At 50.8% G+C, this 21,714-nt stretch overlaps 2 protein-coding genes across 5 annotated transcripts in view; one reads left to right on the forward strand and one right to left on the reverse strand.

Moving 5' to 3' along the window:
• Positions 1-461: 461 nt before the first annotated feature.
• NXNL1 (nucleoredoxin like 1) lies at positions 462-4,825 on the reverse strand. The gene is made up of 2 exons (XM_029917854.1): positions 4,500-4,825; positions 462-780 (listed from the first exon to the last, which is right to left on the reverse strand). Exons 1-2 carry the CDS (start codon positions 4,823-4,825, stop codon positions 462-464), a joined length of 645 nt encoding a protein of 214 aa, XP_029773714.1.
• Positions 4,826-11,804: 6,979 nt separating this feature from the next.
• Positions 11,805-21,714, forward strand: part of SLC27A1 (solute carrier family 27 member 1) — a 28,065-nt gene continuing 18,155 nt past the window's right edge. Inside the window, exons 1-2 of one of the 4 annotated variants that reach the window (XM_029916917.1) lie at positions 11,805-11,992; positions 13,484-13,651. In XM_029916917.1, the coding sequence (XP_029772777.1) occupies positions 13,485-13,651 (167 nt within the window). In that variant the 5' untranslated portion in view covers positions 11,805-11,992; position 13,484. Of the gene's footprint in view, positions 11,993-12,650; positions 12,669-12,689; positions 12,706-13,406; positions 13,652-21,714 lie in introns of those variants that run through there. The other 3 variants (XM_029916916.1, XM_029916918.1, XR_003900912.1) reach the window with 3 other exon arrangements.

Here is a 21,714-nt window from a genome sequence, read left to right on the forward strand (position 1 = left end):
GTTCCAATTTCTTCATCTCCCTGCCACCACTTGCTATTTTCTGGTGTGTGATTATAGCCATCCTACTGGGTGTGAGATGGTATCTCATGGTGCTTTTGATTTGTATTTCCCTAATGGCCAATGATGTGGAGCATCTTTTCATGTGCTTGTTGGTCATTTGCGTATCTATTTTGGAAAAATGCCTGTTCATGGCCTTTGCTTATTTCTGAATGGGTTGTCTGTTTTCTTGTTTCCCTCAGGCAGCACTTTGAATCTTCTGAGGCCCTGCTGGTGTTTCCCCGGAGGCCTGAGCCCCCAACCCCACTCCCATCCTCACACCCACCCCTGGCGGGGGGTGGGCGCGGAGGGGGGGATCCGCTGTTCTGACAACCGGACGTCTGCCTCAAGTGTCCCAGTAAAGTCCGGGAGGGCACTCTGGGAAGCGCTGCACAGAAGCTTCAGGCGAGTGCTCTCCGCAGGGGTCAGAACAGCCCCTTGCCCCCGCCCTCCCCCTCGGGGTCGCTCTGTCTCCTGGGGCCGCGTTTGCCCCGAGGCGCCGGGTCCACGCGGTACTTGCAGCGGCGCAGCGGCTCGGTGAGGCTCCGCGGCGCGGGGTCGTCCAGGTCCTCGGGCTGCAGGAAGTTGCGGTCCAGCACCTCCGCCGCCTCCTGCCAGTTGGCAAAGCAGGCGGGCCCCAGGCTCCGGATTTCCTCGGTCGCGTCGAGGGTGAGCACGTCCCCTCCAGGCTTGAGCACAACGACAGCCGGCAGGCTCTCCACGGAGAACTGGCGCCCAAGATCCCTGCGGGGCGGGCGCATCAGTCGGGTTGGAAGCCGATACCTGATCCTGAGCTGGGAAGCCACACAGCCCTCCTCCCGGGACTCAGTAGAGCACCTTGTGTGTGCACTGCCCCGTGCCGGGCGCTGGGGGGAGCCCAGGGACCCGACTGGGCCAGGCCAGGCCTCCGTGGTCTTTGCACTGTGTCTCCCAATACCTCAGACACGCTACCGCCTCAGGGCCTTTGCACTGGCCAAGCCCTCTGCCTGGAACACTCTCTCCAGACTTCTGTGGGTTAAGACCCTGTGTTGGATATCCAAACTTACCTCTCAATGCCTCCCTCTCTTCTCTGCTGTGCTGTGCCTCTTAGCATCCAACGCACTGCACAGTTTACAGTTTATTTATTTTTCTTTTTTTTTTTTTTAAACTATTTTGAGAGAGGGAGAGTGTGAACGGGATAGGAGCAGGTGGGGGAAAGAGAGAAATCTCAAGCAGGGTCCCCACTTGTAAGTGCAGAGCCTGGTGCAGGCTCGAACTCAGAAGTCTAAGATCATGACTTGAGCTGAAGCCAGATGCTTAACCGACTGAGCCACCCAGGCATCCCTGTTTTTCCTTTTTATCATTTTCGCCCACAATAGAATGTAGCTTCACTAGGGCACAGATTTCTGTCACCATCTACCTGTGTCCTCAGTGTCTGAAGCAGTATGGAGCCGAGAATCGGTGCTCAGAAAATGTGTGGGATGAATGAGGGATCAATACTAATCAATGTCATAAAGAAATACCAAGCTGGGGCGCCTGGGGGGCTCAGTCGGTGAAGCGTCCAGCTTCGGCTCAAGTCATGATCTCATGGTTCGTGGGGTCGAGCCCCATGTCGGGCTCTGTGCTGACAGCTAGCTCAGAGCCTGGAGCCTGCTTCGGATTCTGTATGTCCCTCTCTCTTTGACCCTTCCCTGCTCGAGCTGCCTCTCTCTGTCTCTCAAAAATACATTAAAAAACATAAAAAAAAGAAAAAAGAAATACCAAGCTGAGTAAGGGACTGGTGGTCAGGGAGGGCCTCTCCGAGGAGGTGATCTTTAAGCTGAAAGCTGCAGGATGAGGAGAGCACTGGGGACTAGAGTCCAGGCAGGGGACACAGCGGTGCAAAGGCCCTGAGATGAGAAGGAGATTAGAATGCGACCTTGATCACAGGCCCTGCTGGCTCATGGCAAGTAGTTTCCATTTGTCTTCAGTATGAGGGGAAGCCAGTGAGGAACCACCCACAGCTCCAGGAGACCCCAAGACCACGCCTGCCTTCCGGGCCAGAACCCTGCACAGGCATCTCGAATTACAGCGGCACCTGGACTGGGCCCCTCATCCACTGTGGTTAATTTCCATCCCCTGGGGGTTTTGTTTTGTTTTGTTTAATTTTTTAACATTTATTTATTTTTGAGAGAGAGACACACACAGAGTGTGAGCGGGGGAGGGGCAGAGAGAGAGAGAGAGAGACACAGAATCAGAAGCGGGCTCCAGGGTCTGACCTGTCAGCACACAGCCTGATGCGGGGCTCGAACCCGCAAACTGTGAGATCATGGCCTGAGCTGAAGTTGGCTGCTTAACCGACTGAGCCACCCAGGCGCCCCCATTAACTGGGTTTTTGGGTGGCCCTTTAACAGGCCTCTGCACAGAGACTACATGATACTTGCAAAGTCACACAGGACTAGGCTGCCAGACTTAGGAAATAGAAATACAGGACACCCAGTAAATTTGATATGATATATGATATGATATGATATAAGTTATATAACAGCATGCAGTGTGTGGGACATACTTATACTAAAACCATGTATTAAAACATTATTCATCGGGGCTCCTGGGTGGCTCAGTTGGTTAAGTGTCTGACTCTTGGTTCAGCTCAGGTCATGATCTCACAGTTCGTGAGTTGGAGCCAGTATCACTGATCCTGCAGAACCTGCTTGGGATTTTCTCTCTCTCTGCTCTCCCCCACTCAAAATAAATAAGTCAAACAAAAAAACTTATTCATTGTTTTGGTGAAATTTGTTTTTAACTGAGCACCCTGCGTTTTATCTGGGAACCCCTGCATGCGGGTAGGGTGGGGCGTAGCGGGGTGGGGGCTGGCTCACTGTCCAGACATCCAGCCGCGTGAATGGGGGGTTGAGAGGACCCTGCCGCAAACGAGGGCTGCAGATCAGCTGCTGGATACACCACCCTCACAGCTGGTGTTTCTGCCCCGGGAAGGGAGATGTTGCCAGTTTGCCAGAAAAATCTGCCTCAGCTGCAGAGAGGGCAATGGGAGTGAGCAAGTGTCTACATCTGATAATGTGGGATGGAGAATGAAGGTCTCCAGAAACTTCCAACTTGGGGAACAAAATGAATGAAATCCGTCAAGTGTCACATCTGCGACTCCCACTCAAATGGTTCAGGGCACACGCCGCATGGTGCAGAGGAAGCACATCTAGCAACATGCTAACAATTGGGGCGCCTGGGGCTCAGTGGGCAAGGAGCTGACTTCGGCTCAGGTCATGATCTCACGGTTCGTGGGTTCGAACCCCACGAAGGGCTCTGTGCTGACAGCTCAGAGCCTGGAGTCTGCTTCTCATTCTGAGTCTCCCTCTCTCTCTGACCCTCCCCCACTCATACTCTGTGTCTCTCTCTCTTAAAAATAAATAAATGTTAAAAAAATTTTTATTGCTAACAATTGTATTGTTTGTTGTTTCACTGTGTTTCTTCCAACTTAAAAAAATTTTTAAATGTTTTATTTTATATTTGAGAGACAGAGAGAGAGAGAGAAAGATCATGAGCAGAGGAGGGGCCCAGAGACAGACACAGAACCAGAAGCAGGCTCCAGGCTCTGAGCTGTCAGCACGGAGCCGGACTCGGGGCTCAAACCACAAGCAGTGAGCTCATGACCTGAGCTGAGGTCAGACGCTCAACCGACTGAGCCACCCAGATGCCCCAAAAAGAAGAAAAGTTTTACTGCAGATTAGAAGATTTTTCTTCTTTTTCTAATGTTTATTTATTTTTGAGAGAGAGCATGCAAGAAGGAGGGAAGGGCAGAGGGAGGGAGATAAAAGATCCAAAGCAGGCTCTGCGCTCTCAACTCAGCCCCGATGTGAGGCTCGAACTCACAGACGGTGAGAACGTAACCTGAACCAAAGTTGGACATTTAACAGACCGAGCCACCCAAGCAGCCCTGGGGAAGGTTCTAAAGTAGCTACAAATGTTAACACTGTTCATTGGGCAGCTCGGTGCAAAGCTTGGACCCACTCACCCCTCTCTCTGCTCCAAGGCCCGCCCTGGCTCACTTTATCTGTGCCCTCTGCCTGGAAAGCCTTCCCTCTCCCTACTTCCCCCTCCTAACCTCCCTGGCCTTGGGGTCTCTCTGTAAAAGCACTGCCTCAGGGAAACCTCCCCTGATCCCAAACCTCAGCGAGATCTGCTCGTTACATTTCCACGTGGTGTCCCCCGCTTTGTCCTCCGCAGCACTGCTGCAGTCTGTTATATATTTATTTGAGTCTTTGTGTCATGTCTGTTTCCCTAGCTAGGTTGTAAGCTCCTAGGGAGCTAGATGGAAATGGGCATATGTACCCTCCTGGCACCAGCCCCCCCACCTGCCCACCTCGGTACAGACTGGCACCCAGGTGCTCATCAATTCCAGATGGAACAGAGGCTAGACGAATCCTTCCCTTTCAGCAGAAATAGCTCCTCCTCCAGGAAGCTCTCCCTGACCTCTTCTCCCATCTCACCTCCTCAGGTCGTCCTCGAAGGGCAGAAAGAGCCACTTTTTCGGCATGTCCCTGAGGAACAGATCCTGCTCCTCCTCTGTGGGGTCCTGGGACACGTACACCAGGGCCAGCTGGGCTGCCCGCAGCACGTAGAACTCATCCGTGAGCTGCACGAAGAAGTCCCTGAGGATGGGCACGAAGGCCTGGCACTGTGGGCACGAGCCGGCGCCAAAGAACAGCAGCACCAGCCGGTTCTCCAGCCGGTGGCTGAGCTCCGCCTCTGTGTCCAGCTCGTCCTGGTCACTGTTATTGCGAATCAGGACGCGGCCAGAGAACAGGGAGGCCATGGCAGCCCTGGCCAGGAGCTGGGGACAGGGTGGAGGGACTCTGTGTGGCCCTGGGCCTCCTGGCTGCCTTCTGGTCCAGGATTAGATATCTTTAGGAGGCCAGTTTAGGACTTCACTAATCTGCCTACACCGTGACCTGATTCCGTGCTGCCTCCCAGGGCGGGGACAGGTGCCCGCGGGGTCCTTCTCTGGAGACAGCGAGAAAGCCACTGAGGCACAGGACTGCAGGGAAATGGCCATACTGGCATTTGGGCATGAAAATATTTTATTAAGTTGTGACATAAAAATGTACATGCTTCGTCATGAACTTAATGCATTGAGTAATCCTGATTCAGGATAGCTCTACAAATTATTGTGATTTCTGTTTTTTTTTTTTAACGTTGATTTATTTTTGAAATATAGAGCACGAGCATGAGAGGAGCAGAGAGAGATGGAGTCACAGAATGTGAAGCAGGCTCCAGGCTCTGAGCTGACTCGAACCCACGAACTGTGAGATCATGACCTGAGCCGAAATCGGATGCTTAACTGACTGAGCCTCCCAGGCGCCCCATGTGATTGCTTTTTTTCTTTAATTTTTTAAAAATGTTTATTTATTTTTGATACAGAGAGAGAGCATGAGAGGGGAAGGGGCAGAGAGAGAAGGAGACACAGAACCGGAAGCAGGCTCCAGGCTCTGAGCTGTCAGCACAGAGCCTGACGCGGGGCTCGAACCCACGAACACGTGAGATCATGACCTGAGCCGAAGCTGGAGGCTTAACCGACGGAGCCACCCAGGCGCCCCCCCATGTGATTTCTAAATCAAGATGAGCATAAGTGATATTTGGAGGTGTCTGCCTGCAATGCGGGGTTTTGATATGAAATTATCTTTGATTTCCACGGGAGACAGAGTCACAGCGCTCGCTGATACCTGCTTTGACAGGACATGAAAAAACATGCAAGTTCCAGTTAGAAGTATAAAAATTAGGACGCCTGGGTGGCTCAGTCATTAAGTGTCTGCGTCTTCATTTCAGCTCAAGTCATGATCTCATGGTTTGTGGTACTGAGCCCCACTGAGCACTGTCAGTGCAGAGCCTGCTTGGGATTCTCTCTCTCTCCCTCTCTTTTTGCCCCTCCCCCACTCGTGCTTTATTTCTCTTTCAAAATATGTAAACTTAAAAATAAATAGATAAGGGGTGCCTGGGTGGCTCAGTTGGTTCAGTGTCTGACTTCAACTCAGGGCATGATCTCATAGTTAATGGGTTTGAGTCCTGCATCGGGCTCTGTGCTGACAGCTCAGAGCCTGGAGCCTGCTTCAGATTCTGTGTCTCCCTCTCTCTCTGCCCCTCCCCTGCTCATGCTCTGTCTCTCTCTGTCTCTCAAATATAAACGTTAAAAAAATAAAAATAAATAAATAGATACATATAAGTAAATAAAATCTTTTTTTTTAAGTGTAAAAATTAGTTAATAGGAAACCTCAACTAAAATGGAAGTGTGAGGCCAGAAGGGGGAGCTCACACCCCACCACTCCGTACCGATTACAGGAAGCCCTGTCCATTTCAGACCTTCCACAGGGGAATCCACAGGAAAGAATGATCGATTACAGCTCGCGACAGGAAAAGATGGACGTTACATCTCCTACGATAAGTCAACTACCCCTGCCACTCAGCCAATCAACCATCATCACCCTGAACTGCTTCTCTTCGGTGGACTTTCCTTCAAAATAACCCCTCCCAACTTCCTCCTGTATAAAATAACGTTCATCTCCTCTGTTGGAACAGCCTGTGGTGTTTGCCAAAGTTTGCTTCTCCCGAATCACAATTCTCTGCTATTTCCAAATAAACCTTTTTTTGTTTGCTAGTAAACTAACTTTATTTATTTATTTTAACGTTTATTCATTTTTGAGAGACAAGGGAGACAGAGCGTGAGTGGGGGAAGGGCAGAGAGGGGGGAGACACAGAATCTGAAGCGGACACAATCTGAGTCCAATGTGGGGCTCCAGCTCACGGATCGTGACATCGTGTCCTGAGCCGAAGTCGGATGCTTAACAGACTGAGCCACCCAGGCGCCCCACTAACTTTATCTTTAAAGTCAACAGAAGTTAATGAAAATAAACATGCTTGGGTTTTTCTCTCCACCCTCCTGAGTGCAGTCTGGCCAGCCCACCTTAAGATCCCTCGGTCTGTAAGGTTGAAGATCACCACCACAGGGTTTCGAAGCCCCTTCTCACTAGGAGATGGAAACTATTTCCCTTCTCCTTGAATCTGGGCTGACTTGGTGACTTGCTTTGACAGACACAGTGTGGCAGAAGCTGTGAGTCTGGAGGATAAATCTTATCCTTGCTTCCCGCTCTGATTCTCTTGGAATGCGGTCTCCAGTTACCCCACATAAGGAAGCTGGTCTAGCCCAGGAGTTGACAAAGCTTTTCCTAAAGGGCCAAGTAGTAAATGTTTTCGGCCTTGCGGGCCACAGCCAGAGTTCCGTCAAGACATTATTATAGAAGCGGAAGTCTGAATTTCATAGAATTTCCACATCTCGTGAAATACTAGTCTCGTGGATTCTTCAACTATTCAAAATTGTGAAGACCCTTCTCAGCCTCTGCTGAGCCAGATTTGGTCCATGAGCTGTGGTTTGCAGAGTCCTGTTCTAGCCTATTGGATAAGAGGTCACGTGGAGGTATTGACCTGAAAACTAAAACAATTATTTTCCAACAAAAATGAGCTTGTTCAGGAATAGCAGAGAATTGCAATTCAGAACAAGGAAGCTATGCAAAATCCATAGGCATGTTCAACAGAGGAGAGGACTGAATTTATGGAGAAAGAGGAAGCTGGGAGGGGTTGTTTCAAAGGGAAGTTCATTGGAGTTCAGGCCGATGATGGGTTTCTCATTGACTCAGTTGCTGAGGTAGGCAATTTCTTGTAGAAGATGCAATATTCACCCCCTGTTGGGGCCTATGAATGATAATTCCTTCCTGTTAATTCTTTGGTTTAGGTCTGCTATGGAAGTGGGGTGGCATGATGTGAGGGCTCCCCCATCTGGTCTTCAACTGTATTTCACTGAGGTTTCCCTTTATTAATTTTCAGAGGTGGACAGCCAGCACCAACTGCTGCACATGTGACTCTCCAGCCCAGCTGCTGGTAGATTGTGGCATATTGACTGAGCCAGGTGAATCCAGCAGAGGTGCTGCCCAGGCAACCTATCCTTGTGTGTGAAGCTGCTCCGGTTTGGGATGATTTGTTACACAGCAATAACTAACTGGTACACCAGGTCTAGAGGATTTTTCCAGGCCTAGGAAAACATGAGAGACTCTGAAAGAAACTTAGGATCGACTTTAAACAATAAGAGAGGGGGGCGCCTGCGTGGCTCAGTCACTCAGGTCATGATCTCGTGGTCCATGAGTTCGAGCCCCGCATCAGGTTCTGTGCTGACAACTCAGAGCTTGGAGTCTGCTTCGGATTCTGTGTTTCCCTCTCTCTCTGCCCCTCCCCTGCTCATGCTCTGACTCTCAAAAATAAATAAATGTTAAAAAAAATAAATTTAAACAATAAGAAAGGAAGTCACAAAATCTGCATTCTCAAGATGTAATTCACATTGTTGAAGTTTTGTGAATGACCTCATTCCTGATCTGTCCTTGTTACGTTCTGTTTAGAAACAGTCCCCCCCACCCCGTCAGATTTTCCTCACTCTCCCCAAACCCCAGGAAGTCCTGTTGTGTTGTAAACAGGCTTCTGTCCTCAGAACGGCCCTCAGGTTGGCGTGATTTTATTCCATTTCACAGGTGAAGCACAGACCCTCAGGGAAGCTGAGTTTCGCAGCCAAGTCGCCCAGAGAATGATGTGTGTGGGGTGACAGACCAGGACCAACTTGACTGCTGACCCAGCCGCTTGCTGAGGCTTTTGTTGATCCCAGCATTCCCCAACTGCAGCACCCTTGACATTTGGGGCGACATTGTTGTTTGTGCGAGGGGCTGTCCTGTGCCTTGTAGGATGTTTAGCAGAATCCCTTGCCTTGACACACTAGATGTCAGTAGCACCCCTCTTCCAATTTTGACAATTAAAAATGTCTCCAGGCATCCTCCAGTGGAGAAGTACTGCCTTTTTTGGTTAATGTTTATTTATTTATTTATTTTTGAGAGAGAGAGAGAGACCGAGACAGAGACAGAGTATGAACAGGGGAGAGAGAGAGAGAGAGGGAGAGAGAGAGGGAGACACAGAATCCAAATCAGGCTCTAGGTTCTGAGCTGTTAGCACAGAGCCTGATGTGGGGCTTGAACTCCCAAACTGGGAGATCATGACCTGAGCTGAAGTCCGACGCTTAACCGACTGAGCCTCCCAGGCACCCGGAGAACTACTGCTCTAACCCTTTATTCTGTTGCAGTGGGTGGAGTGGTGCCCCCCCCCCCAAAGAGATCTGTCCAAGTTTAACCCAGAACCTGTGACTGTGACCTTATTTGGAGAAAGAGCCTTCGCAGATGTAATTAAGAATCTCAATATGAGATCATCCTGGATTATGGAGGTAGGTCTTAAATCCAATGGCAGGTGTCCTTAGAAGAGACAGAAGAGAACACACGCAGGGAGGAGGCCATGTGAAGTGAGAGGCAGAGACTGGAGTGATGTGGCCACAGCCAAGGAACACGTGGATCGTTCCCCAGGATTTCCAGAAGGAGTGTGGCCATTGGCACTTTGATTTCAGACTTCTGGCCTCCCGAACTGTGAGAGAATAAATCTGTGCTGTTTTAAGCCACCTGGTTGGTGGTACTGTGTTGTGGCAGCCCCAGGAAACGGACACTCCACGTGGTGGGGACATGAATTTGGTGCAGAGACATTATTCACTCCCGCAGTGCTCATGTTCTATTTATAATGAAACCCCCAAGTTCTGATCTTTCAGTACATTACTTTCAACGTATGCTTCATTTCCTTCCTTCTGGAAAGTTTGTTTTTTTTTAAGTTTATTGTCAAATGGTTTCCACCTTCTGGAAAGTTCTAAGAACGCGCTTTGCCATGGCCTGCAAGCCCTTATGGTCCCCCTGGGGAAAGGGATGGACGGCTGGCTGTGACCTTACACCCGGCATGTGCCTGGCCCATTCATTCTGCAGATGCGAAGCCCCCCCTCGGCCTTGCGCAGTGGTGATTAAGAAATATTTGATGCGCAGTGCTCCAGGAGGCGGGCGCTATCAGCCAGAGGACAACCAAGGTACAGAGGGGAGAGGTGACCCGTCCAAGGCCACCAGCTGGAGAGGGGTGGAAGCTGAGTCTGTCCCTGGCTCCAGGCCTCAGTTTCCATTTCTATGAAATGGGGATAAGACAGTGCTTCATCTGGAAAAGCAGACAATGGTTGTATTTCAGAACTGGGAGTTTTTTTTGTATCTTAAGAAGATAATTGAGGGTAAACCTGCTGTCTATTATGGGATGCCCCTGAGGCTCTGGGGACAGCTCTTTAGCAAAGGGATGAATGAGGGATAAACAGGGACACAAAGGAATAATTGACCACTGAGAGCAGTGAAAGCAGACGAGGTCAGCGCAGGGGGAGGTGGTCCCGCTGTTACCGGAAACTGGGTTCTCCTCCAGGTGAATGTCTGAAAGACAACCAAGCCCAAATGGGGAAAAGGAAGAGTTTTACTTGCAACAAGTAGGGAGACAACGGGTCTAATTCTCAGAGCACTGGCCCCGCCCTCCCCCATACAACAAAATTGGGGAAGTTTGAAGCTAAGGGCACATGCATATTCATGAGGGGGCTTGGCAAAGGAGAGAGCTGTGGAGAATTGGGGCAAAAGTCATCAGTGTTAGAGCGCTCCGAGGGGGTTAAACCCTTCGAAGACTCCGGAGTGTGGTGGGTCTTGCGGTTAGGCTCCCTCCCCTGGCCTGGCAGTGGCTGTTTGTCCTTATATTCTTTTGTTCCTTTAAAATCATTAACTGCTGAGGTCTGTTTTTCTGTAATTTTCACATATCCCAGGACGTTCTGCAAGAAAGGTGGTTGGGCAATCCCACAAATTGTCTGGGGACCTACAATGACCTTTCTTACTTTAAGAAAGTTATGCCAAGTACCCCTCGCCCTATTTGCCTACACCTACATCTTCAGTTCTGGCTGTTCTGGCCTGAAGAAAAAAGCTGGGTTTCCAGAGCCTTGTGGATTTGGGGATTTCAGACTGAGGACCCGTAAGAGTATCTCCAGGAGCTGTGGGCTGATTGTCAGGGGCGCTGTTTAGTCAGGTCTCAGTAAACTTGGTAAGATGGAGAAGAGGAGGAAGGGGGAGAGGAAGAAAGAGGAAGAGGAGGGGGTTGGGGGGAGGCTGGGAGGGCAGGGAAGGAGGTAAGAGGAGGGGCAGGGAGGAGAGGGATAGAAGAGAAGAGAAAGGGAAGGAAGTGGGGGGTGGAGGACAAAGAAAGGGGAAAGTGCAGGGATGCGGGAGGGGAGGAAGAAACCTGAAGAGGGAGGAAGAGGAGGTGGAGGAGGTGAGAGGGAGGCAGTGGGGAAGAATGGAGGAATCTGGGTCAGAGAAAGAAGGGGGAGGAGAGGTTTGAGGAAGGAGAAAAGGGGAGGAGGAGGGAGAGGAGGAGGAGCAAGGCTCCAGCCCACGTTTGTGAATGAATGAATCTCAACTCCAGCTAGTGTTAGAGCTCCAGGCCTCAGTTTCTTTACCTGTAAAATGGGGTGATCACAACGGGGCTACCTGGCGGGATAAGAGTGCAGCTGACATTACCCGTCACTGCTGACTCTGCTGATCCTTGGCCAAGGAAGTAGCAGACCGGTGGCTGGCTCTGGGCCTGTCCTCCTGATCTGCCTCCTTGCCCCCCATTCCACCTATCCTGGGCAGCTGCAGGGACCAATGGTAGCCTGTGGGAGGGGTGGGAGCCTGCCCAGCCCTGTCCTCCAAATGTCGCTGGAAGCCGGCCCTGGCCGCCTCCCAAGGAGAGCGCTGGGAAGGTCGGCCAAAGCAAGGCAGAAAACAAGCAGGGGTGGGGTGAGTAGGGGGGCAGAGGAGGGGGAGCTTGGAGGGAGGGATCCAAGGCAGTGGCCTACATGGGCATAGCGTGGGCAGAACAGGGCCCAGGAGTCTGCAGAAACTGAGGGTCTGGAGGGCCCGCCTTGTCGGGCTAGGTTTGGAGTTCTGTCTTGGCCTCATCATCCCTGCCTGAGTGCCTGGGAACCCACGAGGAATCGGCCAATCTGAGGGTCTGTGAACCACTCCAGGTCAGCCAGGGACCAGGGTGGTGGGCAGCCAGGCCGGCGCTAGCCCGTGCCTGGTCAGGAGGAGGGCTCTCGGCTCTCGGGGTGGGCACTTAGGACTTTGGGTGTGGGAGGCTGGGGACTTGGTGTGTGGGTTTTGCCCTTCCCGGGCTCTTGGGCGTTACACTGAGACTTAACTGATGAGATTTTGCGATATAGATTTGGGAGTAGTTGGGTCCTGGAAAAGGATCATTAAAACTGAGATGGGGTTTAGAACCTTCTGGGGCTCCGTGGCTGGGAGTGCAGGACTCTTCGGATCCCTGGAATGTGTATTTAACACCCAAGAGGCTATGGTGCTTGGATTTAGGACAAACTGGGGCAAGAATCCAGTACAGACAGGATCTGAGTATGAACTGGGATTTTCTGGTGCCCAGGGGTAGGAATCCCTGTGCCATCTAAGGCTCAGCTCGAAGCCACGCCCCTAGGCTGCGGGAGCACGTGTTTTCTAAAAGCCTCGCGGGGGCAGGCTGGGGGAAGACAGTTTGGGCATCTTGAAGACAGCCGCCTCGGTCTCTAGGCCGTTCTAGCCCCGGGGCCTCGATGGCCGTCGTCTCTCTAGCCCGGGGCCTCTCTCTATGGTCGGGGCCTCCGGAAAGGGGCGGGCCTTGGCTAAGCGGCTGAGGAGCCCTGAGCGAGACAGGTCGGCAGAGGGCCTTGGGGCCGGCCTGGGTTGGCAGGTGGGGCGAGGCCTACGGTGCTAGGTGGGCCAGCGTGGGCCCCGGAGGGTGACGATTGGGCCAAAGCTTGGGGGCGGAGCCAGTGGCCGGGGGTGGAACCTGTGCCTGGGATTGGGGGCGGGCCAAGCCCGGGACTAGGGGAGGGGCCTAGTTTGGAGTGGGCGTGATGTGAGTTTGTGGGCGGGGCCGTGTGCCTACCTGGGGGCGGGGTCCAATGAGTGGCGGAGTAAGGATAGAAGCGGGACTTCGGAGGAAAGCTCAGGACCTATTAGCTGGACAGGCTTGGGAACGGGGTAGATCCTGTAACCGTAGACAACGGCTAGGTCAAGGCATGGGGAAGGGCTGATCGAGTTACTGGGAAGGGACTGGGTCTACGGTAGGGATGAGGTGGAGCCCACGCTTTGGGGGCCAGGTCGTGAGGGTGGAGCTTGGGTTCACAAGCCAGTCTCTAGGTTAAGTCATGGGGCAGGGCTTGATAGTGACTGACGGAGAGGAAGAGCTGCGTCTGAGGGCGTGGCCTGTATAATGATTGGCAAAAAAGCCTGAGGCGGGATAGGAACCAGGAGGCTTGTGCCCCCCGCATGGAACGGGGCGGAGCCTGTCCGGAACTCGGCCAATTCCAGGAGCGAGGGCGGGGCCTACCTCGAAGGGCGTGGCCTCCACTCCCCAAGGAGGCGGAGCCGGAGCCTGGGGGCGGAACTCCTTTGGGGGCTGAGCGGCGTTGGTTGTGGGGCGGGGCCCCAGCGGCCCGCGTCCTCAGCGCTCTCCGCCTCCCCAGGATGCGGGCTCCGGGTGCAGGTTCGGCCTCCGTGGTCTCGCTGGTGCTGCTGTGGCTGCTGGGGCTGCCGTGGACCTGGAGCGCAGCGGCGGCGTTCGGCGTGTACGTGGGCGGCGGCGGCTGGCGTTTCCTGCGCATCGTCTGCAAGACCGCGAGGCGGGACCTCTTGTGAGTGCAGTCGGGGCCTGGTCCCCTGCCAGCTGCGTGTCTTGTGGGTGATCAGCGGTGGAGATTGCAGGGGAGGCTGGGGGGGGCGGTCCTGAGGGCTTGGGGAGAGGGGTTTTGGCAACTGGGGGCGAGGCTTAGGTGAGGGCGGGGTCAGGGGCGGGGCCGGGGCCAGAAAGAGTGACAGGTGGGGGGTCACTGAGGGGAATGCAGGGGACATTTTGAGGGTCTCTGGAGCGAGAGTAGGTATCAGGCTTCGAGAGGCTGCTTTGGAGACTTCGGGGACTGGAAGGTGGGGATCTTTTAGGGGCTGGTTGGGGTTCCAGAGAGCTGAGGCTGATTGGGAGGCCGTGGGTATTTGGGGGTCTCTATGGGGACTTGGTGACTGTGAGATGCCTCCAGGGGCTCTTCAGGGATGCTGATAGGTCCCTAGGGGCCCACAGGGGTGACTCAGTCAGTGGTCTCTGGGGGCTGCCAAGACACTTTGAGTTTATTTAGGGCTTTCTCGGGGTGTGAAGGATGAAGGGGCTTCTTGGGGTATCTGTAAGGGACTCTTAGGGTTTCTGAAGGTGTCGGTCTCCACGGGGCAATTTACCCGTTTCTCTATGGCAGGGGCACTCTTTGAGAGTTTGGAGTCTGTGCAAGATTTGGGGGGTTTGGGGTTTGTGGAGAGGTTGTTGTGTATTCCAAGACTTGTTTGGGGAATCTCTGGAGACTGTGATATCACCCGAGGGGATTTTGGTGCCATATGCAGGTGTCCTTGGAAGAAGGTCTCTGGGGTGGCTCTGTGGGGCTGGCTTGAAGAAGCTGCTCGGGGGCGTTCTTTGGGGTGAAATAGTGTCTTAGGGGTTTCCCACCAAAGCAAATCTTAAAACAGCCCCCACGTGGGAATGCCTGGCCACCTGCTATGGCTTTGCCAGGGTGATGCTCTCAGGGAGGTGGGGGGCTAACCCAGTTGAGGGTGAAGAAACAGGCACTGTGAGTGGCAGGGATGGTGTGGAGCTGGAGAAAGTTCTACTGCCAGTCGAGTTCTGAACCTTCCAGCACCGTCCTTTCCTCTCCATGGTCTCGCCCCGGCCTCTGACCTTCGTCTTTTCTGACATGCAGATCTAAGCATGCACTCTGTTCCCATACCCTCCCTGACCCCCGTGCTCTGCAGAAGAAAGACTCAGCCTTCATCTGGACATGGTGACCTATTCTGGGATCTGCCACTTACCACTCCCCACCTCCATAGTGGCACCTGGTGTTCTCTCTGCCTGTTACACGCCAGATCTCCTCTTGCCCTGTGAAGCCTTATAATGTTGCCTCTCTCAGGACCCTTTGCGGAATTTTCCTAATCAACACCCTCCCCATGGTTCCTTGTTGCCCTTAGAATCTAGACCACCTGAGGTTCCTGTGTCCACAACCTTTTCTCCTTTGCTTTGTCACTCTTCCAGCTACACTGGCCTTGCTGTTCCTAAACATGTCCGGCCCCAGGGCCTTTGTCCTTGCTGCTCCTTCTGCCTGGATCTCTCTTCCTCGCTATTCATTGACATCATAGCTTAAATGTCACCTCAAAGAGCCCTCTCCTGACACTGTGTCTCTGTACACTCTCCTACCTTGTTGCTGTTTGTCAGGATGGCCAACATTTACCGAGTGCCTGCTCCACCCTGTGATGTCAGTACTCTCTTGTGCCCACCTTATAGATTTGAGGCACAGCATGGTTTGGTCACTTGCCCGGGACCACACAGGGGGAGAAGTAGTGGGGCCAGGATTTGAACCCAGGCAGCATGGCTCTAAAGCTTGACTTGTAACCACAAGCAACATTCGTCATTTGTAATTCTCTTGTGTGTCTGGTTTATTGCCTTTTAATTCTTGAGTCTCTTTCTCCCCAATAGACAGTGGGCCCTGTGGGGGCAAAATGGAGGCTGTGTTGGTCTTGGGTCCCCTATGGGCCTGGCCTCCACATGGGATGGCATGTAGCAGGAGCACAGGACATGTTTGTTGGCTGGCAGGCCTTTCCCTACCCCGCGAGGCTCCCCCAGGCCCCAGCCTCATTGAGCCAGAGTATCTGTGCCTGGCTGTCCCCCCTGGGCACAGGACAGGAGCTGGGTCTACTCCATGTCCCCCACACAGAGCTTTATGTAGGAGGCAGCTGCCAAGATGGCCCAACTTCTTGATCTTCATGCGCCCCTATGAATCTTCCCTGCTTTGAGAGCGGGCTGGATCTAGTGACTTGCTTCTAATGAATAGAACACAGAAAAAGTAATGGGCCATTACATCCGAGATTTGGAATAAGAAAGACTATGGTTTCTGTCTCGGGTACTCTCTCAGATCACTCCCTCCGGAAAAAGCTGGCTGCTGTTGTGCAAAGGCAGTCCTGTGGAGGGGCCCATGGGAGTGAACTTGGAAGGAGACTCTCTTTCAGTGGAACCTTGAGATGACCTCAGCACCAGCCAATACCTCAATTGTAGCCTCATAAGACACCTGAACCACACCGCTGAGCTACTACTGGCTTCCTGACCTTCCGAAAATGAGATAATAAATGTCTCCGGTTGGTCATTTTGGAGGCAATTTGTCACACAGCAATAGCTAACTAATACATCTTGTAAGGCCCTGTCCGTGGACCGGGCCTTGTAGTGTTCTTACAGTCCTATAAGGAAGGAGGGGCCCCTGGGTGGCTCAGGAGGTTGGGTGTCCGACTCTTGGTTTCTGCTCAGGTCATGATCTCACATTTTGCGGGATCGAGCCCTATGTTGGGCTCTGTATTGACAATGTGGAGTCTGCTTGGGGTTTTCTCTCTCTGCCTCATTCTCTTTGCCTCTCCCCTGCTTGTGTGTGCGAGTGCTCTCTCTCTCTCTCTCAAAAATAAATAAGTAAACTTTAAAAATGGGGGCACCTGGGTGGCTCAGTTGGTTAAGCGTCTGACTGTTGTTGTTTTTTAAGTTTCTTTCTTTATTTTGAGAGGGACAGAGACAGCATGAGTCAGGGAAGGGCAGAGAGAGAGAGAAGAGAGACAGAGAATCCCAAGCAGGCTCTGCACTCTCAGCATGGAGCCCAAGGTGGGGCTCAAACCCATGAAATGGAGAGATCATGACCTGAGCCCAAACCAAGAGCCAGGTCTGCAATCGACTGAGCCACCCAGGTGCCCCTAAAGGTCTGACTCTTGATCTCTGCTCAGGTCATGGTCTCATTCATGGTTCATGGGTTTGAGCCCCGTGTCCGGGCTGTGTGCTGACAGTGTGGAGCCTGCTTGGGATTCTCTTTCTGCGTCTCTCTGCTCCTCTCCTGCTCATGCTCTCTTACTCTCTCAAAAATAAGTAAATACACTTAAAAAAAAAAAAAGGAAGGGATTTCTCCTAGCCCCATTTACGGCACAGAGAGTTGAGGTCCCTTACCTAGGAAAGCACAGGCAAGGAAGACGGGGCGCTGGAGTTCATGTTCTTAGCCCTGTGCCTTGCTGGGGGGGGTGGGGGAGCTGCATGTAGACCTAGGGCTCAGAAAATACGTAAGCATCCCACTCGGGTTCTCCTACCTCGTTCTGCATTCTGTGTTTGCAGCCTGAAATGCGATCACATTTTTTCTTGTGGGTTTCTTGCTGCCCTGGTGCCCTGGAGCTCAGGGTGAAAACACGAGGGGGGCAGAAGGAATAGAAGGATGAGAAGAAGCCTCAGGAAGGGCCCAGAGGCGGACAGTGGCTTCTTTGTACCCAGGGTGGGGGTGGCTTGGGCTGCTGCCAGGCTGGGGCAGCCCAGGCATGTGGCTGGAGCTGAGGACTGGAGTCTACTGTCTGCCCACGCGGGTGCACTCCGGAAAGGACGGGGGCGAGGGCAGGACTGGACAGGCGGTGAGGGCTGGGCCCCTCAAGGGTGCTCATGTAAGCTGATCAAGACTGGCTGCAGCCTCACTTCCTGTTTCTTGCAGTATCACCTATGGATGGGGGGCTTCTTCGCAGGGGCTGCTTCCCAGCCTTGCTGGTGGTCCTTACCCGCCCCCCGCTATAAAAGTGGTACCAGCTTATGGGGTTCTTGCGGTGCTGTGCCAGTTCACTCACGGGAAGCTCTTAGAAGAGGGCTGGGTACACAGTTCTCCAATGTGTTTGTGCGGGTTGCTGTCAGCTGGGGGTGGGGGCTGACGGTTGGCAGCTTGATGCCCAGAGCCAGTGTGGACCTCAGCTCTGCCCCTTGCTGGCCCCTTGGAACGTTGCCCTCAGAGTCCCTGTTCCTTTACCTGTACAAATAGTCCTTATGTAATGTCTCTCCCTCAAGAAGCATGAATTGACTACGTCTTGTGCGTAGCACGGGCACTTGGCCTCCCCCATGGTTCGTGGTGAACGCGTTATTCATGCTTCATGGCAAGCCTGAGGAGGAGCGTGGGGTGGGGTGGGGTGGCTCCTGGTTCTGGGCTTCTGCCCCGACTTGCTGTGTGACCTCGGGCATGTTAATTCACCTCTCTGAGTACCCACCTCATCCTGTCATCTGTCAAATGGGAATCTTAGGACCCTACTTCAGAGGGTGGCCAGAAGGTTCGCACAGCCAGCACCTGGTACATAGGAGGTGCTCAGTAAGTGCTGGGGCTGCTTGTCTCAGCGCCTCGATTTATTACTGAACGCGTGATATGTCAGGATCTGACCAGGGAGGTGGATATATAGGTAGCGGTCTTCTAATATGTTGTTTTCACTTGTTTTGTGTAATAGTCAACGGAGAACGCATGGTACAGAACTCAAACGTCGTAGAGGGTTCGAAGTGAATGCCATCCTCTCTGCGGCCCTCGGCCCTGGAAGGTCCCTTCCTCAGAGGCGTCCTCTGTCTCTTTCCCAAGATACTGTTACAGGAATCTGCACAGACCTTCCTGTTGTCTGTGCCCACAGGTGGCTGCACATGCTCCATCAGATTTCTCACCTGGCACTTCCCTTCCATTTTTATTTGTCATTTTTACTTTTATTAAGGTCACACAAGCTTTGGCCCTCTCCCTCACGTGGCAGCTGCCTGCCTCACCTTTCACCCCAATTTTTCCTTTTCTGCCTGGAGTGACTCTTCCCTCTTGTCCGAAATCTTTTGGGCTTCGGCCCCATATCTCGAAATGTCTAATGTGACACTATCTGCATTTTGTCAGTTGGGGACTTGATCTGTCATCACCCTCCGTGGAAAAGGAGGATGTGGTGTCCCTTTATCCTCCTCGTCATCGCTCTCTTCCTGTCCCCGTATGGGTATGTACACCACACCCTGCGAGAGACACATGTTTTCCATACCTTCACCTTCATTGTCCCAATAGTATTAATTGATTCTCATTATTTGTGATCATTTTTTTTCTATAAAGTCACTGCAAACATTGAACTAACAAATACTGAGCTATCATTCCTAAAGGAAATACAGAGTTAGGTTTCTGCAAACCTCTGGTCACAACATTTTCATCAACCGGTCAATACGTAATCTTCATGTTTATTCTATTTAGAGACACCTCATTTTATATAAATTCTTTTTGTTTTTTTTTAAAGTAAGCTCTGGACCCAACGTGGGGCTTGAACTCATGATCCTGAGATCGAGTCACATGCTTTTCCGACTGAGCCTGCCAGACATCCTTATATTCTTTTTGTAAAAATATATATTCTTGGGTCACCTGGGTGGTTCAGTTGGTTAAGTGACGACTTTGGCTCAGGTCACTATCTTGCGGTTCATGGGTTCGAGGCCCGCATCGGGCTCTGTGCTGACAGCTTGGAGCCTGCGGCCTGTTTCGGATTCTGTGTCTCCCTCTCTCTCTGCTCACTCCCCCACTCGCACTCTGTCTTTCCCAGAGAACTGATGGCCAACAGCATTATGACTCATGCCTGAACAAAACTTATCTAAGTAAGCCACATCTCAGCCTTCTTACACTTAGGAACATTAGATAGCACTTTAGTATTCCTGGGGGCCATTTTAAGCATCAAAATCACCAAAGAAAGGACAAAAATGCAAAAAATGTGGCATGGCCCTAATAGACTTCCAAAAGCATGATTGTTTACAATATGAGCTGAAACAAAAAGGCAGAGTGTTCCCCTTGCTGAGCTGACCTGGGAATGTGTGCATTGGCAACACAGTTTTCTTGCCACTCTGCGTGTGTCCTCAACTGGTTGTGATAGAAATGTGAATATTGATTTTTGGGGTTACAAATAAATTTTAGTGAGCAGGCAAATTTGCAGTTAAGAAATCTGTGAATAATGACGATTAACTATCATAATTTGGTCAGGTAAGTAATCAATATTTTTGGTTGAGCCACTGTATACTATGATCATTTTTTATTTCTTAACAACTTTTATGTTTTTTCTTTGGGGTTATTAATTGCCTTTGTATTTGTTAGTTTTCTTTGTATTTATCTATACTTCAAGCCCAAACAACAGTTGTGTCTCTCTTCTCTCATGACTTTTATAGTATAAGATGGGTTTTCAGTTTCACTGTTTTGGGGGAAGTCTCTCTTCTAGCCTCCAATTTGTCCAGGCTGGGCTACTTAGTCTTTGTGCCTGGTGAGTAGCCATCACCCCAATCTTGATTCTAGCCACTTTCCTGGGGATTGGCATTACTTCTGTCTTAGGTTTGAGGCACTATTTCCTGGGTCCCTGGTGGTTTTCTTCTTTGGCTTCCTCCTTTGATTTGTTGGAGCACGTTCTTGTTAGCTTTGGAAGAAATCTGGTTGAGAAGTTAATTTTTTGAGACCCTTTATGTATGAAAACATTTGTATTTCCACCCTCACACTTGATTGATGGTCTTGCTTTAAACTTCTAGGTTGGAAATAATTTTCCTTCAGAACTGAAGCCATTTCTTCTCACATGATTTTTGTTGAGAAGTCGGAAAGCCTTCTAATTCCTGATCTGTTTTTCTTTTTTTTGAAAGTTTATGGGATCTTTTCAAGATGGTGGGCTATTTCCATCCATTGTATGGTCTGTTGGTTAGCTTCAGGGCAAGGAAGTTTTTTTTTTTTTTTTAATGGTACTTTATTTCTTTCATTCTTCTTGGAACTCCTGTTATTCAGTACTTAGAACAGCATTTGGCTTGATAATTATTTGTTGAATAAATATTATTTGGATCCTCTGGCTGGTTCTCTAATTTTCTTGTCTTCTTAAATTTTCCATCTTCATCTTTTTATCCTACTTTCTATGATATTTCTTCAAATACACCTTCTAACCTTTCTGTTAATATTTGACTAATGCCCACACATTTAAAATTTATTATTGGGATCATTATTTGTTTATATTAATAAACTTTATTTTTAATTTTTATAGACTTCAGTTTTTTACTATCAGTTTTAGGTTTAGAGAAAAATTGACCAGAGAGTACATAGAGTTCCCCTGTGTCCCCTCTGTCTTCCCCAAAGTTTCCTGTATTATTACGATCTTGTTTTAGTGTAGAATATTTGTTACAGGTGAGCCAACATTGTTACATTTTAATTTTTTATCTTTAAATTTAAATTCAATTGGTTAACATATAGTGTAATAATGATTTCAGGAATCAAACAGTGATTCGTCACTTACATATGACACCCAGTGCTCATGCCAACAAGTGTCCTCCTTAGTGCCCCTCGTTCGTTTAGCCCATCCCCTCACCTAACACCCCACCAGCGACCCTCAGTTTGTTCTCTGTATTTAAGAGTCTCTAATGGTTTGTCTCCTTCTCTGTTTTTATATTATTTTTTGCTTCCCTTCTCTGATATTCATCGGTTTTATATCTTAAATTTCACATATGAGTGAAATCATATATTTGTCTTTCTCTGACTTCTTTCACTTCTTTCATACACTCTAGTGCCATTCACATTGTTGCAAATGGCAAGATTTCATTCTTTTTGATCTCCAAGTAACACACACACACACACACACACACGCACGCACGCACACATCTTTATCCATTCATCAGTTGATGGACATTTGGGCTCTTTCCATACTTTAGCTATTATTTATAGTGCTGCTATAAACATTGGGGTGCCTGTGCCCCTTTGAATCCGCACTCCTGTATCCTTTGGAGAAATACCCAGCAGTGCAATTGCTGGGTCGCGGGGTAGTTCTATTTTTAACTTTTTGAGCAGCCTCTATACTGTTTTCCAGAGCGGCTGCACCAGTC

Source organism: Suricata suricatta, chromosome 12 (genome assembly GCF_006229205.1).
Source record: "Suricata suricatta isolate VVHF042 chromosome 12, meerkat_22Aug2017_6uvM2_HiC, whole genome shotgun sequence".
Classification (NCBI taxonomy): Eukaryota; Metazoa; Chordata; class Mammalia; order Carnivora; family Herpestidae; genus Suricata; species Suricata suricatta.

Excerpts from the sequence above, each read along its gene's own strand:
- NXNL1 (XM_029917854.1), bottom strand. The coding sequence starts at position 4,825 with ATGGCCTCCCTGTTCTCTGGCCGCGTCCTGATTCGCAATAACAGTGAC. Across the intron at positions 781-4,499 it reads TTCGAGGACGACCTGAGGAG|GGATCTTGGGCGCCAGTTCT; the intron begins GTGAGATGGGAG and ends CCCGCCCCGCAG.